We start from the raw sequence: 19,547 nt of genomic DNA on the forward strand, positions 1-19,547 counted from the left end.
AGGTCAATAAGTTCACTCATCCCATATATTTTTTCCTATTTTTCTTTAATAATAATTATATAATATTCTTGTATATCAGTTAAATATATACCTATATGAGCCTCAGATTTTAGTTGCTATCATTTCTGTGACTGGTCACTAGTATCAGTATACAGTCGTATTTAATGAAGTGTTGTGACACTATGTAGTAAGCAGGTTGTAAAGCACAAACCTTGTACAACACTTCATTGAACATGACCAGGGCGGCGTGACAAAATACCAAACCTATAAGTGCACCACCAATTGAAAAGGTTTGAGAACCCCTGTAATAGGTCAATATAGTCATCAAAATTTATTCATAACAAATCAATATTACTAACCACCAATGTTAAGTCATCAAACTCACAGCAGCTTTTTGAATTAGACCACAAGTGCTAAGTTGCTAGGAATGTCATGATGAAAGTTCCAGAATTATATGGTTGGATGAGTAAATTGCTTTGCTGAAAATTTGTTTAAACAGAATATTTTTTTTAATTGTTGAAGTCATGGATCTTGTTTTCGTAAAATCTGAAACATTCATTATTGTATTTACTGATTATTTTGAACTAATATTTAGAACATTAAAATTTATTTGCAAGTAATAATTTGGTTTGTTTTCTTAGAATTTGAGGTTAATGTAATTATACCAATTAAAAGTAAAATTACAAAACAAAAATGAAATCAATTTGAGAAGTTCCACATCAGTCAGGGAAACACACAATAAACCCAAAAAATATGCGAAGCTGCATTTAGAAAACAGCAGTAAACTCCCTAAACTTTTACGTCCTTGTTTCTATGGAGAGACTTCAGAATATTTACTTTTGGAACCAATTTGAAAATTCTGTGCATAATAATTCTAATTTAACTGAGGTTGCTAACTTTTGCTATTAAAACTTGTAATTAGATGGTCCCAAATTCAAATTAGATGCTTAGAGGAATTTATCAAATTAGAAATATACACAACAATACTGACTAATATAACATTAAAAAAAAAAATCTGTCAGGAGAATTGACTCTTGAATTTCTTAAGCAAATATAAATAAATAATTGATGTGATCAATGCAGAAGTAAAGCATTCCGTATTCTAATAATTTAACTTCATGTAATATTTTTTATTCAAACCAATCTAAGGAAAATTTTTAAAACCATTTCTTTCTTTCACGCTGTAGCTATCAACACGTCAGTGACACAGCTGATGTCAAAAACCTCACAAGTTTGTCTACTCTGTGGTCATGGCCACTGCAAGACTGAATGTGAAAATATGACTGTGCAGCAAAAAGGGGATAACAAATTGTCTTTTAAAAAAATGTAATACAAAACAGTGTTTGTTCCTTCTGCTCTGGCAGACATGCTAAATTTGAAAATTTTAGCATATGTAAATCTTATTCAAATACAGAAGAAGAAAAACCTAAGAAAATGAAAGCTCAGCCTACTAGTTTGAATTTAGTTGTAAATGGCAGGAACATGATTTTGTTGCAGTGTGTTAGGACAGAAATTGCTGGTCGTAAATCATCAGGTACAATTACATTGCAATACGTGATAATGTCAGTGAAAAAGTTTTATCAAAAGAAGTGTATCTATAAAGTTGAGCTTAAAATATATAGGATTTAAAACATTACAAAATTGGAGCAAATAATTTTTGATTTTAAACCTCGCCAAAGAAATGAGGCGAGAACTAAGACATATTTTGAACGGAAAGAATGGAAATGAGGCTGTAATACAGGCAAACGAAAAAAGATAACATTTTGAGGGTTATAATTAATTTGCTGAATCAGAGTAAGGAAGCTGAAATGGAGGCCAAGGAATTCATTTTAACATGTAGATATAGTGAAGTGTCTGGTGATAATGACATTTCCTTGTTAATAGGTTCAGATTTTTATTGGACAAGAGATTCAGATTTTTAGCATCAAAGGATTTTGAAAGATTAATCATTGGTAGCAGTAAACACTGAACTTGGATGGTTACTGCATGGAAAATGTGAGATTTGACTAAAACTACTTATTTAAAGTTAGTTTTGGGTGACCGAACTCCGTATCAGCTCCATTTGGGCATTTCTGGGAAGTTTAGGTATTACAAACAAAGAAACAGAGTTTTTGTATTTAATGGAACAGGAAATACTTGAGAAATTTGATGACTCTATTGGGTTCACAGATGGGAGTTACTGTGGAAAGTTGCCATTGAAACTAGGTATGCGGAAGAAGTTAGCAAATAACGCAGAAATGGCTCGGAAGTATTTTGAAGGTTTGGTTGGATTTTGAAACAATACATCTTTTTTGAAGATTATCAAAGGGTAGATGAGTATTGTAAGGAAGGTATTATTGAGAACTCGTCATCCAATGGTGTTGTTATTTCTGAACAGTCATTCGACTTAGCCCATGTGATAACTACAGTACAAAGTCCGAGAACCGGACATCCAATATCCGGAATGACCTAAAATCTGAACCTCAAAGCCACCAACAACTTTATTATTTTTTCCCCTATGCTTTACATATGTGCATTTGATTCCTTGCCCTGTGCATATAAAACATGTGGAGTCTGGATTTGTAATTTCACTTCGGCAGTAAATAAAATACTTCGTTATTGAAGAAACAATCATTTTAGCATAAATTTTGTATGATTGAGAATTTGGCTTCAATCTGTATCTGCCTGGTATACATCTCAAACCGAAACATTCTACATAGATACATCATTGATTTTACACCTACTAATATTTTATATCCCTGATGCCAACTGGCGATTCATTATTATATTTTGCTTTCATCCCCGCATGTTTATCAATACATGACAACTTGAGTAATGTCTCATGTAGCAGTTGGCATTATGCTTGGTGATAATTACAGATTTAAGTTAAATGCGTTAAGAAATGGTGACAAGGAAAACTTTAACAAAAATTTCTTTTTATATGCTAAAAATAGATTTTCCTTGTTATACTCATAAGCCAAAAGATTACATTTAGTGCTATTTGAATTAAGAATAACTGATTTGTTATTTACCTAAAACCTAGAATCAGAGCCAGGGCTCGTATGACCACAACAGGCCACAGAATTTAGGGAACACAAAGGGAGGCTCTTGATAGCAGAATTTGGGACCCACAGAGACTGCACCAGGCATTAAGATATCTAGCCCCGGCCCTCAATAAGCCTTAAGTATGTGTGGGACTTTATTTATTCAAGACTCAGCCTTCAGCATGTGCAAGAAATAGACATAAGTATAAAGAATAACTAAACTAATAGAATTCAGGCTTAATTGTCTCATAGCACAATAGAAGCAAGATAAAATTTAGCAGAACAACTTGTCTTTAGTCACCAATCTCATGACACATAGCCATAAGTATAGTGGACAATAGCTAAATTTTATGATGACAGCTGCGAATCTTAAAGGTTTTCGGATATCGCAAAGCAAAGGCGAAATTTTCCAACTAAAGGATTTTGTAAAAAAATGTGAAGAAACAGTAATAAATGAAAACGATATAAAAGATTTTCATTGTAATGACATTGCTCGTTAATAGTCAATCAATTAATGGATGGCAAAATCTGTAGTCTGGTTGTAGATCAAGAAAATACAACTACTGATAGCAAAGAAAGTGAGAGAATTTACTGAAAACGAGAAAATTTCGATTGACAAGTTAGTCAGAATTCTCGACACAGCAATAACAGGACTTCAACAATGTAACTAAACAAGAAATTATGTCTGTCTAGAGAATTAAAGAGAAAGCATTACAAAAAACAAAAAAGCAAATTAAACAACTTACACAGAAAGAAATGTTTAATAAAATAAACAAATTCTGAATTAGTAAACAAATAAATATTAAGTTTTTTTTTCTTTTTTTGCCAATTTTGATACTCTTTAGATCATTAGATCATAAATATTTCATTATTTCATAAATCACGATTTCATATTTTTAATTTTATAATTTCTAAATGCCATCTTACTACTTTTAAGCTGATGATCTAATATCCGGAATTGCAGAAGTCCTGATCTCGGACTTTGCACTGTATTTACATTGCCATTTACTAAATTTCTGTTTTGAGCATAAAATCCAGAGGCAAGTGATAAATAAGTCTGCTCGTTATTAACATGCATAAATTTGTTTACATATAATACAATTGTTCAAGCATAATTATTAGGCACGTGCCTTTGGTACTGTTAGTCTTAACACCTTCGTTCTTCCAAAACTAAAGTAAGTTATCAAATAACTTCAGAAACAGGACGATCTGGGCACCACGTAATGGCAAAGCTATTGATTCATAACACCCCCTTCATTCGTGAGGATAAATCTACAATTCGACATAGAATTGCATTTTATGAATCTTCTTATTGAGGAGGGCAACTTTGATCAATGACTTTTTTTTTAAAAAAAAGGATCAAATTTGTATTAAAATCTATTTGAAATGATTCTGAAGTTTCGGCAGAATACAACCGCCTTCAACAAGAAAAACAAACACATCTACAAATTTTGATCGATTCTTAGTGATCGAAATTTTATAAGATTCTTCTGGAGGATGATATCAGTTCTCATATATATCAACAAGAAATGAATTTTGGAAGAATTTTATTTGGACTAAAATCAAGTTGATACTTATTAGCTGTGACTTTGAAATATAAAGATATTCTGAAAAATGTAAAGAGGTATTTCCTGATACTTGTCTTGTTAGTTATTGTCAGAATGGTTTTTACGTAGACGATTTAAGTGGAGGGGAACACTTGCGAAACAGCTTTGAAGAATATGACTGAAAGTGTGGAAATTCTTAAACGAGGTAGCATGATATTATGAAAATGGAAAACCAATTCCATGAAACTTCAGGAGCTGTGGAAAGATACTCAGTTTAACATCAATGAAGAAATGAGCTTGAATACGGGACTTGATTCACCATCCAAGGTGCTGGGCCTTTAGGACCCAGATGTGGGCAGCATTTCTTTCAACGTGAAAGAGCTATCAATGTTTCTCAGAAAGGAACTGCTGTTAAAATATTCATTCTTCGAATAGTTAGTTGCTTTAATGGTCCTATCAGATATCTAGGACCTCTCCTCATAAAGATGAAATGCATTCTCCAAGAACTATGTAGTCATGATCTGATATTCCATCTTCATAGGATCACAAGTGGCAGTTGTGGTGCAGTGAAGTTGAATACTTAGATGATGTCTTGACTACTAGATGTTATTTTTTAAACTTAAACTGTAAATTTATTTCATTTGAAATTCATTTTCCCCCCAGATTTAACTCTTTTAGCCTACGGAACAGTGCTGTATTTGAGAGCTATAACAGCAGATAGAAGGAAAAGTATAAGTTTTTTTTGCTCTAAAAGTCAGCATAACTTGTCTAAAAGATCGTATCTTACCAAGATTTGAATTACTGGGTGCTTTATTATCCACAAGATTAGCCTAACAAGTAAGCAGATATCTTAAACTTAATACATTTAATTATTTCTGGATTAAAGAACAATACAGTAGATATAAAACTTTTCTAAGGAATAGAAGAAATCTGATCTTTGCCAGATATCAATAACTGGGCTTGTTAAGTCATTAGGACTATTTAACTGTAAGATTACGTCATTTTTTCTCTTCTTGGCGCCTCGCATGGCGCAGATGTTCATTACAGCAACCCTGTAAACGCTTACTCAGTTGTTGTTTTCTTGCTGTTGTTGTTGGTAGTAAGTCATCGCTTGAAAGATGGCACACATTTGATTAAAGTTGTCGAATAAAATATTTAGTACAGTCCACTTCTAGTTAATTTGAAAGTTAATTTGTTATATAACTACGCACGCATCGCATGAACACTTTATGGTCCGTCGAGCCGGAGGTAAAAGATATCGTTGCTAAAATTAACTTCTTTTGAACATTTGGAATACTTTCGTTTGGTTGTATTAAGCATGACTTCATATAAAGTGTTTGGAATGCTTTCGTTTTTGTGTGGATTATGCAATTAATGTTGGATACTGTGTCATCGTTCATTTTCGGCGTTGCTGTCGAAAAATCTGCAATCACGGTCAGTGATAAATTATTTATTTGTTCATGATGAGTGAATTGAAAGCGATTAAAGCTAACAAAAAGAGTTTAAAATGCAGTATCAGAAAGTTTGAAAATAAGGTAAATTCTACAATGGATGAAGCAGATATTTCCTTATTGGAGTTATACGAACCAAAAATATTAGAATTTAAAAAGGAATTAAGTAACATTTCCGATTCTTTATTTGCACATTGTGAGGAAAAGGACACTGACGAATTCATTAAGGAAAAGGAAAATGTAGTAGATAATCTCGATGAAATTGAATTGAAAATTAAAAGAAAAATTTCTGAGATCAGTTCTCAAAGGAATAGTTGTTCAAATGAAAACGGCTCCAGTAAAGACCTAATTGTTTCGGATATAAAATTGCCTAAATTGTCTTTTCCAATACTTAGTGGGAAAAATCGAAGAATGGATTGAATTTGAGGATTTATTTTCCGCAGCTGTGCATAAAAATAGCAAATTAACTAATGCGCAAAAATTGCTATATTTAAAGAGTTCGTGTAAGGCAGATGCTTTAAATAGTATTCAGTCCATTCCAATTTCAGATTCGAATTATGACATAGCATTGAATCTGTTGGTTGAGAGCTATTGCAACAAAAAAGATTTGATCAATTCTATCATAAAGAAATTAATTTCTATACCTCAAACGAGTGATTCTACTTCATCGCTTTCAAAATTTATCGATAAGGTGCATGAATGTTTACGATCCTTGGAAGCATTGGACCAAAAGGTGGAAGAATTTTCAGACACGTTAATTGTTTATTTATTAGTTGAAAAGTTGGATAGAAATACTCGGTGTTGGTGGGAGAGGTCACTTAAAAAAGACGAGATAGGAACGGTTAAACAACTGACATGTTTTTTGAAGGAACACGCTCGCACCCTATCACATTACAAACCTCCGCATGGGGAATCGAAACATTCCAATTGTTTATCTTCGGTCCACACAATCAAGGACTGTAAAAGTTCTAATACATGCAGAAAATGTCAGAAATTTCACAATTCTCTCTTACATTTTGATCGAAATAAAGAAAATTTCGATAGAGCAAATGGCACATCGAATCAAATCACACACAAGACTAATAAATTTAGCAGTAATCTTTCTCCAAATGCTGATACATTTACTCCAATGGCAAGCAGCCAAAAGGTTAGTGACACTAATGAAACCAACCAAGCAAGGTCCATTAACGGTACTGCACTGAATATTTCCAGTTCTTTTAATAAACAAGTTCTACTTTCAACTGCAATTATTTTCGTTAAAGGTGATAATGGAAAATTTATCTCGCTGAGAGCCTTGCTGGATTCCGGTTCTCAAAATAATTTCATTACTAAAGATGTTGCTGAGTTATTGAATTTGAAGAAGAGAAAAATAAATGCTTCTATTTCAGGTATCAATGGTACAGTTATGGGTGTTAAGGAAAAAGCTATAGCAACCATCGCTAACACTACTAGAGATTTTATTCGTACCTTACAATTTTTTATTGTTCCAAAAATAACTCGCGTAACACCTGCTAGATATATAAACATTGCTGATGTTAAGCAGTTGCAACTCATTGGTTTAGTTGATCCAGAGTTTTATAAACCTGGTCAAATACATGTTTTATTATCTAACGAAATATTTTTTGAATTACTGGGAACAAATAGAATAAATACACAAGACCTGATTCTCCATCAATCAGTTTTTGGATACATCGTTAGCGGGTCAGTACGCATGCCGCAGCAAGGCAATGTTGATAATTATTGTGGGTTTGTGGAAAATGTGGATCATTTATCTGACAACATGAGAAGGTTTTGGGAGATTGAAGGTATTAATGAAGCAAAAAAAGTGAAAAGTCAGGAAGAAGAATTTTGTGAACAGCACATTCTTCGTACACACACGATGCAAGATGATGGCAGATATGTAGTGGAAAGGAACTTACTGGAAGGACTTAGCCTTTTAGGCGAATCGAGAGAAAACACTAGCAAAAGACTGAATTATCTACTTAAACACTTCACTCGCAATCCCGCAATGAAACACTTATATGAAGTTTTCATTAAGGAATATAATAAATTAGACCATTCCGAAGAAATTGATGAAGGGGATAGCTCTAGTTTCTCATATTATCTTCCTCACCATGGAGTTTTCAGGCCCGAGAAACCTAGCACTAAACTTAGGGTAGTGTTCGATGCCACTGCTCCTACGACTACTGGAATTTCGTTAAATGATATTCTGCTGAATGGAGGGTTAGTTCAAGACGAACTATTTGATTTTTCACAGGAGCCCATACTCTAATAGAGGCTAAAGAATTACAATTGCAATTTATTAACCTATTATCGAAGGAGGAATGTGTCTGCACAGATGGTGTGCTAATCATCCTGATCTTTTGCAGTTTCTGGATGGACAAGAGGAATATTCTTTCAGTAATTTCGATAACGATCAGAGCATCAAAACTTTAGGATTATTATGGAATTCAAAGATAGATTGTTTTTCGTACAAATCAACGATCAAGAAACCACCTACTTACACAAAGAGAACAGTGTTGTCTGATATTGCTCGCATTTATGATCCATTAGGACTGCTTGGTCCAGGGATAACAAAAGCAAAAATCTTCATCCAAAGACTTTGGTTATTGAAGCTTGATTGGAACGATCCGCTACCCAAAAGGATAATTAAGGAATGGCAACTTTTTATTGATTCAATGCAATCTATCAACAATTTGCAAGTCAGTAGATATGTTTTACAGGATAGTTTTTCTGAGATACAAATTCATGGATTTTCAGATGCATCAGAACACGAATACGGAGTAGCCATCTATTTACGCTGTAGAAGTGACGATAATTTATCTTCACATTTGTTTTGCAGCAAGTCAAGAGTAGCTCCACTAAAACCATTGACAGTACCTCGACTGGAACTCTGCGCAGCTGTACTGCTAGCACAGCTTGTTACAAAGGTGGTGCCTTTACTGAAATTGGACATCAGTAAAATATGTCTTTGGTGTGACTCAACCATAGTGTTAGCATGGCTTCAGAATCCTCCGCATGTACTAAAAACTTTTGTTGCTAATTGAGTGTTGCAGATCCGAGAGCTAACACAGACATGCCAGTGGAATTATGTGCGTTCAGAGGAGAACCCAGCAGACCTTATTTCCCGAGGACTGAATTTTGACAAGCTGCATGATGCTGATCTGCAGTAGAAAGGTCCTCCATTCTTGAGTGAAGGTGTCATACCTAACAAGAACATTGACTTTGAACAATTAGAAAAAACAGAGACATTTTCTAATGAACTGAGAAAAAGAACTGACATTGCTTGTTTATGCACTTTGCCTTCAAAATTTATTGATAATGTCCTAGATATCACTAACAATTATTTAAAATTATTACGTATTGTTAGTTATATTTTCAGGTTTATTTGGAACTCTGGGTGTGCAAAACAGAAATGAGCACAGAGAAGAACAGGAGGGGTAAGTTCAAAGGAGTTAAATGAGGCAGAATCCTTTTTAGTAAGAGAGGTTAAAAAATGTAGTTTTTATTTAGATTACAACTCTCTCGCACAAGGTAAACCCATTAATAATAAAAGTAATTTACTTTCTTTGAACCCTTTTTTGGATGCAAATAATGTAATGAGAGTATACAAGGGGCCAATGTAATGTTTTCACAAAAACATCAAATAATTTTGCCTGTTAAATGCAAATTAACTAAGCTGATTGCTGAGCATTATCATCGGAAATATTTACACGTAGGTTTGCAAGCATTATTGTGTTTTACGAGACAGAAATTTTGGCCATTACAAGATAGGAATTTAACTAGAAAGATTACCCATGAATGCATAATTTGTAGTAAAAATAAACCAGTCACTATCGAACAAATTATGGGGTCATTACCTGCAGAGCGCATAAATCCGAGCTCACCCTTTAATCATGTTGGCACCGATTTTTTCGGTCCATTTTTTATTAGGTACAAGGGACAGAGGAAAGGAACTCTTCATAAGGTATATTTAGCTCTTTTCATTTGCCTTATAACAAAGGCAGTGCATCTCGAACTAGTGAGTGACCTCACCACTGACGCATTTATTGCCACCTTAAAGAGATTTATTGCTAGGCGCGGAAAATGCTCAATCATTTTCTCAGACAACGCAAAAGAACTTCGTTGGCGCAAATGCCGAATTGCAAAGAATTAACAATTTAATTAGAAATCCTGACAAAAAATTAGCAGATTATTTAAGTGAAGAAGGAATAGTATGGAAGTTTATTCCCCCACGGACACCTAATTTTGGTGGACTATGGGAATCTGGAATAAAATCCGTGAAATATCACTTAAATTGGGTGGAGTACTACGTTATTCAAAATCTTATAACTTAGCTACGGTCTGTTTTCACAGTGCGAAAAACATACATACTGTCACCTATTTTTGTATTTAGTTAGCTATTTTTTAGTAGAATTGTAATAAAAATTGTTTTATTTTAGCATAGAAAAAGCTAAGCCGAAGGATTAAAAATATAACAGCACGTGCATTTAACATTTAATATATATATATATATATAAAAGTCTTTTTTTATTTATATTTTAATTCAATAAATGCAATTGACTATTTTTTTAACTGTAACCAGTAATTTTACTCTTTTTCCTGTCCAGAAACAATTTCGCCGAGATGAGGATGCGCTGCGATCACCGACGCAAATGGTCGCCTCCTGGCAGTGGTCCATAATCAAATGACTTTTTTCAATAAATCCCAACATCCTGATAATAATCTATTTCTTTTCTATTTTTCTATAGATCCTAGGACGAAGATACTTAGGAGTACCAAGGATTCTTGGCCGCACAGCTTCGTTAGACCCTTCTTCTTTGGGGTAAGTAAATAAGTGTGTGAAGTACACTCCTCCAAAATTGCTGCACATTTTAAATAAACAGATTTAATTATGTACATTATTTTATAGAGCAAATACGCGTTACACAGCTCTTCACACTACATTCTCAAAACCCACGCCAACTCTCACTCAAATCGAGACTTTTCTCACACAGTTGAGGTGAACAAAGTGAAATTAACTTTCTCCAGTATTTTATTACTTTTCTTAATTATTTAGTGTTTGCTATCCCTCCTTGTGTTGCATAATATATATAAAATATATTATCATTTCTTTATACAATTTTTTTTGCACTGAAACTTTCGTTATAGATTTCTTCTTTGTTAGATTCCCAAGCGACACCGATGCTTTATTATCAGTAACAGGTCATTCAAAAACTCCCTTTCTGGCCCCCTAGTACTTGTTTTTGGATTGCGTTTTATTTAATGTTTTGGTAATTTAAAATATAGCTATTAATGATATTGGGATATTGTACGAATATCTTTGAGGAAAAAATCCAACGTTGTGTTATATTTCTTGTGATAAAACTAAATTTTATTATCTTTTCATCGGACTAGTGCATTCAATCTAACATGAACGCGTGCGCAAGCAACACTTTTTGGTGTCAGGAGTGGGGTTCAATGCCAATTACGAGAGCGATGGAAGAACTGTTGACGCAGCTCGTCACTGTTTTGGCTGCATTCCAAGAAAAGATGGAAGCTGGCCAAGCATCCTTTAAAGAAGATATTAAAGCGGGACAAAAATCTGTTAAAGCAGAGATGAATGCTTGTCAAGAATAGTAGCTAATGCAAGGTTGACTTTCAAGGAGTTATTAACTGTAGTAACTCAGATAGAGTCTGTTTTAAATTCTCGCCCCATTACTCCCTTATCTTCCGTTGTAAATGATTTAGAGGCCTTAACACCAGGTCATTTTCTCATTGGCAGACCCTTGAATGCTATAGTAGAACCTGAATTAATTAATATACCTGAAAACAGACTCTCAAGATGGAAACGAACTACCAGATTTGTCCAGTTGATATGGAATCGTTGGCATAGGGACTATTTAAACACACTACAACAGCGTTCAAAATGGAAGGTAGAACAAACGAATATTAAAATAGATATGCTAGTACTAGTTAAGGAGGATGAGCTTCCTGTCTGTAGATGGCTGTTAGGCGCATTACAAGACTTTTTCCTGGAGTTGACGGTAAGGTTAGAGTAGTAGAAATACAGACAGCAAAGGGCATCATTAAGCGTGGAATTACAAAAATTGCAATTTTACCCCAAGAAGAAGCTTCCTAAGTTAGTTAAGTGTTAGCTTATTATTATAAAACTTGTATTGTAACTTGTATTGTGTATAAAAATTTTGTATTGAAAATTGTATATTATTATACTGAATTAAGAGATGTTATTCGTATTGCTTTATTGTATAAGGTAGTAATTGTACAATTTTGTAGGTTATTATGAGTATTATCGCACAAAATTATTGAAGTAACCCTTCAATGCCGGGGGATATGTTAAGTCATTAGGACTATTTAACTGTAAGATTATGTCATTTTTTCTCTTCTTGGCGCCTTGCATGGCGCAGATGTTCATTACAGCAACCCTGTAAACACTTACTCAGTTTTTGTTTTATTGCTGTTGTTGTTGGTAGTAAGTCATCGCTTAAAAGATAGCACGCATTTGATTTGTTGTCGAATAAAATATTTAGTACAGTCCACTTTTAGTTAATTTGAAATTGTTATATAACAACGCACGCATCGCATGAACAGGGCTAACTGCCTAGAAAAACATAATCCTGCAATAAAAAATACTTTTATAAAATACTACTATATTATTCTGATTCATAAAAATAATTCTCTACAAAATTAAAAAAAAAATTCATATGCTCATCATTTTTTACATAAATGGGCCCCAGACTTTACATCTTGGGACTTTTGGCTATAGGTATACTTGAAATCCTAAATATATAAAGACTGACCATCATCACTAACCATAATAAGACATTATTTTCCATCATATAAGAGTTACAGCTGAAACCCTTTTTTGGTATCATCACACATTTGACAGCCATTCTTATGAATGATAGCTTTCATGTTGAACATTTGTAATTTCAGCTATATTATGAAACTGGTACAGTGGCTAATGGTTTTTAGCTCATAAATCATTAGCACCAGGTTTCAATAACAGAGAATACCTGGATATTTTTAAGTGTACAATAGTATCATAACAACATAAATATGAAAAGGGGGCCAAATTTGGGAGAAACGATGTTCGGTGTAGTTGGTGTCACCGTCAAAAGAGTTGAGATCTAATGGATGGCAAGTTCCATACCAATTCGTTTAATCACAGCTGTAGGAATGTACAACGTTCTTCAATTCATTTAAAAAACAATTTATTACTTTCTTTGATATCGGATTTCTAACTTAGCAAGTTTTAATTGTCAATAAATTAAGTTAAAAAAACTTGACATCTCTAACTAGTAATTAACTTGCAATCAGCAATTCTTATTAGCAATTTCTATATTTTCCATAACGGTGGAAATGCTGCGTTTACACTGCATTGGTTTTTTTGTATTACCAATTTCTTAATTATTAAATTGTCGAAGTGTAACCTCGATAATCATGGAGTTTTTTGAAATTCTAGATTTTTAAAGAGATGTAAAAATGTAAACAATACGTTTAAACAGCTATTTTTATTTATTAAACAATATGAATGTTCAAATCTTATTTTAAAATAGATTCATGTTTCCTTTTTTTTTTTTTTTTAATTTTCTACTGTTTCATTTGCATTTAACATCTGCTTCATTACTTAAATTTGAGTTACTGAACAGCAATGCTTTTATTGTTTGAAAGCTGTTTACCTTCTTTTCGCAATATCATGTTATGATAAAAATCACGCCTTGTAGTTACACATAAACCCACTACCAAAATGAAAAAAGAAGTGGTCCTGCACTATCATTTCATCTCTTATAAACAGGTTTTTATTCTGCACTTTCTGCAAAGTTGGTTAGCATCTGAGTGGTGCAGAAACAGGCGATCAGTGCAATGCCATCTACCGGTGACGTCAAATGCTCATTATGAGCATTATTTCGTTTAACCTTGATAATAATGTAGTTTTTTGAACTTTTAGATATTTTCCTTTGTATATGCCTAATGATCAACCTTGATGCCAAATTTCAAGTTCCTAAGTCATTTAGAAGTGGTCTACGTTTTTGATGAGTGAGTAAGTCAGTGAATGATAAAAATGACTTTTCAGACCTTAATAATTCCATAACCATAAGAGGTAGATTAATGAAATTTCCAATTCTATGTGTTTGAAGGCTCTCTATGAGACATTCATAACTGCAAGTCTGTACGTCTAATAGTTTTTGAGCAATGGAGGGTCAAAAGTAGCTCGAAATGGTTCATGTAAGATACAACACGTCATTATTTTCTTTTCCGTCTATTCCGAACTTAGCTGACACACTGCTGTGTGTCTATATTTGTACAGCATGACTTACTTAAAGTACTGGTGAGCTGAATGCCTTTTTGAGAAGTTTGGTGGCAGTAGCACAGGGGTGAGAGACTCTTGGATCTGTCCCTCAAAATGTTCTCTGTCAAAACTGGGGAATAAAGCCGTACTGTGGTGACTATGTATGTAAAACCATTCGTTAAAATTCTAATGCCCCATTCACTTATCACTTTTTTTCTGTTCTATACAAACTTTTGATAAAACTTAATCACCACCTGCTGTGAAAAATGTAACTTTTCAGGCAATATAAATCTTTTATTATTAAAAAACATTGCATTATTTTCTGCATATCTCTGTGAAAATTATATTGTACTACTTTTACTTTTTTAATAATTAGATTTTCACTTTATCTAACTTTTGGATCTGTAACTGGCATTTAAAACTATGACTGCTATTTTATGCAGCTACAACTTTATTTTATATCTTTATAATTCTCTACTTTAGTCACTCATCTTGCTTATATGGTATGAATTGTTGATTTTGCATACTGGCCATTAAATATTTTTATTAGTTTACACCAATATGCATCAGACATTATCACTACTGTATATGATTTACAAGTTAATCCACAAATTTTATTCACTACTATATCAAAAATATTACTACTGTATTGTATATATTACTGTATTATAAATTTTAAATTACAACTCATGGGAAGTATGAGTTACAAGACTATGTCCAATACTACAAATTTCTGCTATAACTTTGGTTAAGTTACTTAAGGTAGAAATGGATGGCTTAGTTACTGACTAATTCTAATACATTAATCATGATACTGAAAGAGGTACTATAACTATTAGATAATTGGTAAAATATCTTAAAGCTGAAAAGAAGATAAATTATTTCAAGGGCTAGATACTTGCTCACCAAATATTTAGTAGGAAAGACCAAACTCATCGGTCATGGCATCAAGTTTAGAACACAAAATAAAGGTGCAGTATTAAATCTGCAAGGGAAGTGACAAACAACTACAAATATTCATAATTTTGCCAGAATTCAAATTTGGTCTCGATACAGCAACCAGCTTCATTACTCATGACAGTGAACAGAATGACTAAATAATTAAATGTGATATTTATTCACATAAAAAAATATATAAATAATAAATAAATAAAAATTGCTGACAGGAAGTAAATACTTAGATAAATAAAAAACAATAACATGAGACACTGCCATTTAGCAGAGTATAATTTATAATGTCACAAAGTTGACAAACAGCCTACTGCTTCCAAAGCAACTTTATGAAATATTTCAAGATAATATTAGCAGTTTTTTAACGATACTTTCTTATTTTGAACTAAATACAAACTAAACATACCATTTTGAAGTTTATTTTTATCATTTGTTTCAACGCTTTAAAACCCCATTCTCCTTTTTCTCCACCTTCCAGATCCAAAACCTAAAATTAAATTTTATGTTTTAGAAAGACTAAAGTCTATCAACAAACTGTTCATGCATTAAAAATTACATCAATGAAAGATATTTTTTAAAAGTAACATAAGAAAATTCCAAGTTATGTGGATTTTACTTAGAATCAATTTTATTTATTTAACCTAATGTTTTCCATCATTTCTAGTTTTTGAATAATACTCAAGATAATTCTATAATTTTGTGTCTGTCATACAGATACCTTTTTTTAAATTATTATTCATATAATTACCACTCCCCACTACCGCCAACAGACAGCCCCTTAGATCAAGATATTTGCTAAAGAGGAAAAAAACAATTAATGATCCTATTATACAGAAAATACCAATTTCAAAATTTTGTAAAATTCAGATAACTTATATGAATGTCAGTTTAAGGTTACATTTTGATGCATTTGATTAATACTACAGAAATTAATGAATAAAATAAAACCAGTTCCTACAGTTAATATTTTATTATTAATTGTTCTCATTATTTTGATAATATAGCAGATTTTTTTAAAGATTAAAATCAAATTATTAGAAATATTGGTACTTACGTATTATCGCAACCAGGTTGGCGCGATTTGTAAGTTTGAGTAAAAAAGTATGAATAGAAAGAAAATGTACATTTATTAATTACAGATAATTTTTAATACAGTTTTTTATATTATTTTGTTTTAAAATATAAAATTAATTATTAATTATATAATATTAGATATTAAACCCTTCCGGTTTCGAATTTGAATAAGTTGCAGAATTATTTTTTAGGGAGAAATCTTTTGGCTATTGCTTTTAACACTGATTGAAAACCGTCTTCGCCATTAACAGCTTGAGCTTGGCGCCATATAAATTCGATAAGGTATGAGTCAAGATGATGACGGGCTGTTCCTCTCTGTTTTTAGTTGCGCCATTTGGCTGAGCCCCACATGCGCTCTACGTGTTGTGTGTGAACGCCCGTGTTGGGATCCACAAAGTTATATTTGTGATTAACAGTTCGATGCAGAAATCCAGCATTTTCGAACTCACTTGTATTGTAACCTTTCCAGCAATCCGAATAAATGATGCTTCCTTCCTTGATATTTTCGCAAATTTTTTCCATGAGGGTAACGGCACATCTGTTAGGTACAGTAACCAAAAAAGTCTCTTTCTTTTCTCGGCAAATTCCACCGAAAACCCATTCCTGTGGTAGTACACGCCGAGTGTTATTTTTTCTTTTTACAAATAAATTCTTTTTACAAAACTACGTATAACACGTAGGGTTGTCGTAAGTAGGGTCGCCAAATTTGGCCATTTATGCGAATTTTGGCCTGATTGCGTTAATAAGTAAGTACCGAAATATTAATTTTAGATGTTTAGATCAAGATACTTGCTGTAAAAGGGAGGGAAAAATAGTGATTTATGATACAAAAAACACCAATTTCAATTTAAAATTTTGTAAAATTTAGATGAACTTGCACAAATGTCAGCTTACGGTTACATTCTGATGACTATTATTAAGTAATTAATGAATTAAATAAAACCAGTTCATTGAATTAATGATTTATTATTGAATTTTGATAATACTGCAAAGTTATGCTAAAATTAGAATCTCAGTATGAGCTGTATTAGATGTTAGCTGAATGTGTAAAATAATATACACTTGCCAGAAAAAATATCCATGCATGCATAGAAAAAAAGTTGTCATATTTACCAAAGTGAGGTATAAATTTTATTTGATATTTTTCTTTTGAATACTCATTTGTTGAGCTTTCTTTTAGAATCCCAGGATTTTCTACAAGGCTTGTTAGTTTAAAAACAGTGTTTTCAACACAAAAATAAATTAGATGTACCAGAAAAAACCACTTTGTACCAGAAAAAATTTCCGTACACATCAAAAAGTGGAATTCCCTTATTAGCAGGAATGCTTATGCTTGCGATAACAGTTCTGTTTTAGTTTGTGATCAATTTTTGTTTGAATAAATTGTGTTTTGTACTAGTTTAAAGTTTGTGGTGATGGTCCCCCAAAACTAAAGAAATTACAGCTGACAAGATATCCTGAAACTTAGAAAAGAAAGAAAAACTTACTGTGAAATTGGACAGGTCTTAGGAGGGACTCCTTCCTCTGTCCAGAATGCCATGTAATTATTCAATTCCACTGGTTTTATTTTATCAAAGCCACGCTTCAGCCCCCTAGAAAATTAGCCGTAGGCGAAAAACAGACTATTTTGTAGCAGTCTGTGAAAAGAATCCTACAGTAACTACTTCTCAAATAAATAAAAGCATCAAAAACTTTTTTGGGAAGGACGTCCATGAGGATACTGTTCCCAAAATTACAAAGAAGAATGGGTATGGTGCCCATGTAGTGCGTAAGAAGCCATATATATCAGATGACAACAGTACGAAACGTGGATTTTGCTAACGAATATGTAAATAACACTCAAATATTTGGTAAAACTGCCTTATTTTCAGATGAAAGCAAATCTTGCATATTTGGAATCAAGGAAAGGAAGCTAATATGGCACAAGAGCGGCACTGCTTTTGATGAAGAAAATCTCGTACCAACGGTCAAACACCACAGAAGATATTATGGTCTGGGTTTGTATGGCGGCAGAGTTGGCAAACTTGTACAGTCAAAAGTTGTTAATCCAGACTCGTCGGGACTTCGGCGATTCCGGATTATAGATCATCAGTTTAAATCTCGTAAGATGGCACGCAGAAATTCTAAAATTAAAAATATGAAACCGTAATTTATGAAATAAAGAACAATTATGATCTAAAGGGTATCAAAATTTGCAAAAAGAAAAAGCTTAATATTTATTTGTTTACTTAAATAAACATTTCTTTCAATGTAAGTTGTTAAAGTTTTGCTTCGTTTCATGTGATAATACTTTCTCTTTAATTCTATTAAACAGACATAATTTCTTGTTCAGTTACAAAGTTCCGCTGTTCAAGTCCTATAATTGCTGAGTCAAGAACACCGACTAATTTGTCAATCGAAATTTTTTCGTTTTTAATAACCTCTGTCACTTTTCTTCGCTATCGGAAGCGACGAGGAACTTGTTTTAAATCATATCAAAGACGGAGCATATCGAGGTGAAATACTACATTTGGTAAGGAATTATAAGCCAAATAAAATAAAAACATCTGATCTTCAATTATAAGCCAAATAAAATAAAAACATCTGCGCTGAAGATAAGGATAGTGCTGACAGATCAACTTCCAATTCATTATGCGCCCGCCACGGCGTTCCCCCCGCCGAGCAGCGTGAAATTGATAAACAGATTTCGGATTTCAAAACATACTTTCGCTTTAGATCCTTTACATATTAACAAATATATATCGGAAATTCTATTTGATATAATCGAAAGTTTAAGCTTACTTTTATAAAATTGCTCTTACAGTCTGCAAAAAATAATAAGCCGGATCCAATTCGAAAATTAAGGAACAACGCAATCATCAACATTAACTGAAATAGATAATTAGATAATTTTAGCTTATACATCCATTATACATAAAACGCGCACGCGAAAACGTATTCTGCACTTGCGCACACTCATATGCGCAGTCGTAAAAGGTCTTACGAGCATGCGTAAACGCCTATGCGCATGTGTCAAAGTGGCGCATGCGCAGAAAGTTTTTAGTTTTGAGGTCCGGATTATAGATCATTACGAATTATGGGTGTCCGAATTAACGACTTTTGACTGTATATATAGACTTTTTGTTCTTTGCTATAAAAAATTTCATGCATTTACACATATGAAAAAATTTACTGAAAAATTAGTGAAATGAATAATAAATGATTGATA

At 32.8% G+C, this 19,547-nt stretch overlaps 1 protein-coding gene across 2 annotated transcripts in view; it reads right to left on the bottom strand.

Annotated features, from left to right (window-relative positions):
* Positions 1-19,547, bottom strand: part of alien (COP9 signalosome complex subunit 2 alien) — a 101,679-nt gene that overhangs the window by 57,144 nt on the left and 24,988 nt on the right. For both annotated transcript variants that reach the window (XM_085810779.1, XM_085810778.1), the window contains exon 3: positions 15,672-15,752. In XM_085810779.1, the coding sequence (XP_085666905.1) occupies positions 15,672-15,752 (81 nt within the window). The remainder of the gene's footprint in view (positions 1-15,671; positions 15,753-19,547) is intronic.

This window comes from Stegodyphus dumicola, chromosome 2, assembly GCF_044657685.1.
Source record: "Stegodyphus dumicola isolate Sdum_Otavi_A_Nest chromosome 2, ASM4465768v1".
NCBI lineage: Eukaryota > Metazoa > Arthropoda > Arachnida > Araneae > Eresidae > Stegodyphus > Stegodyphus dumicola.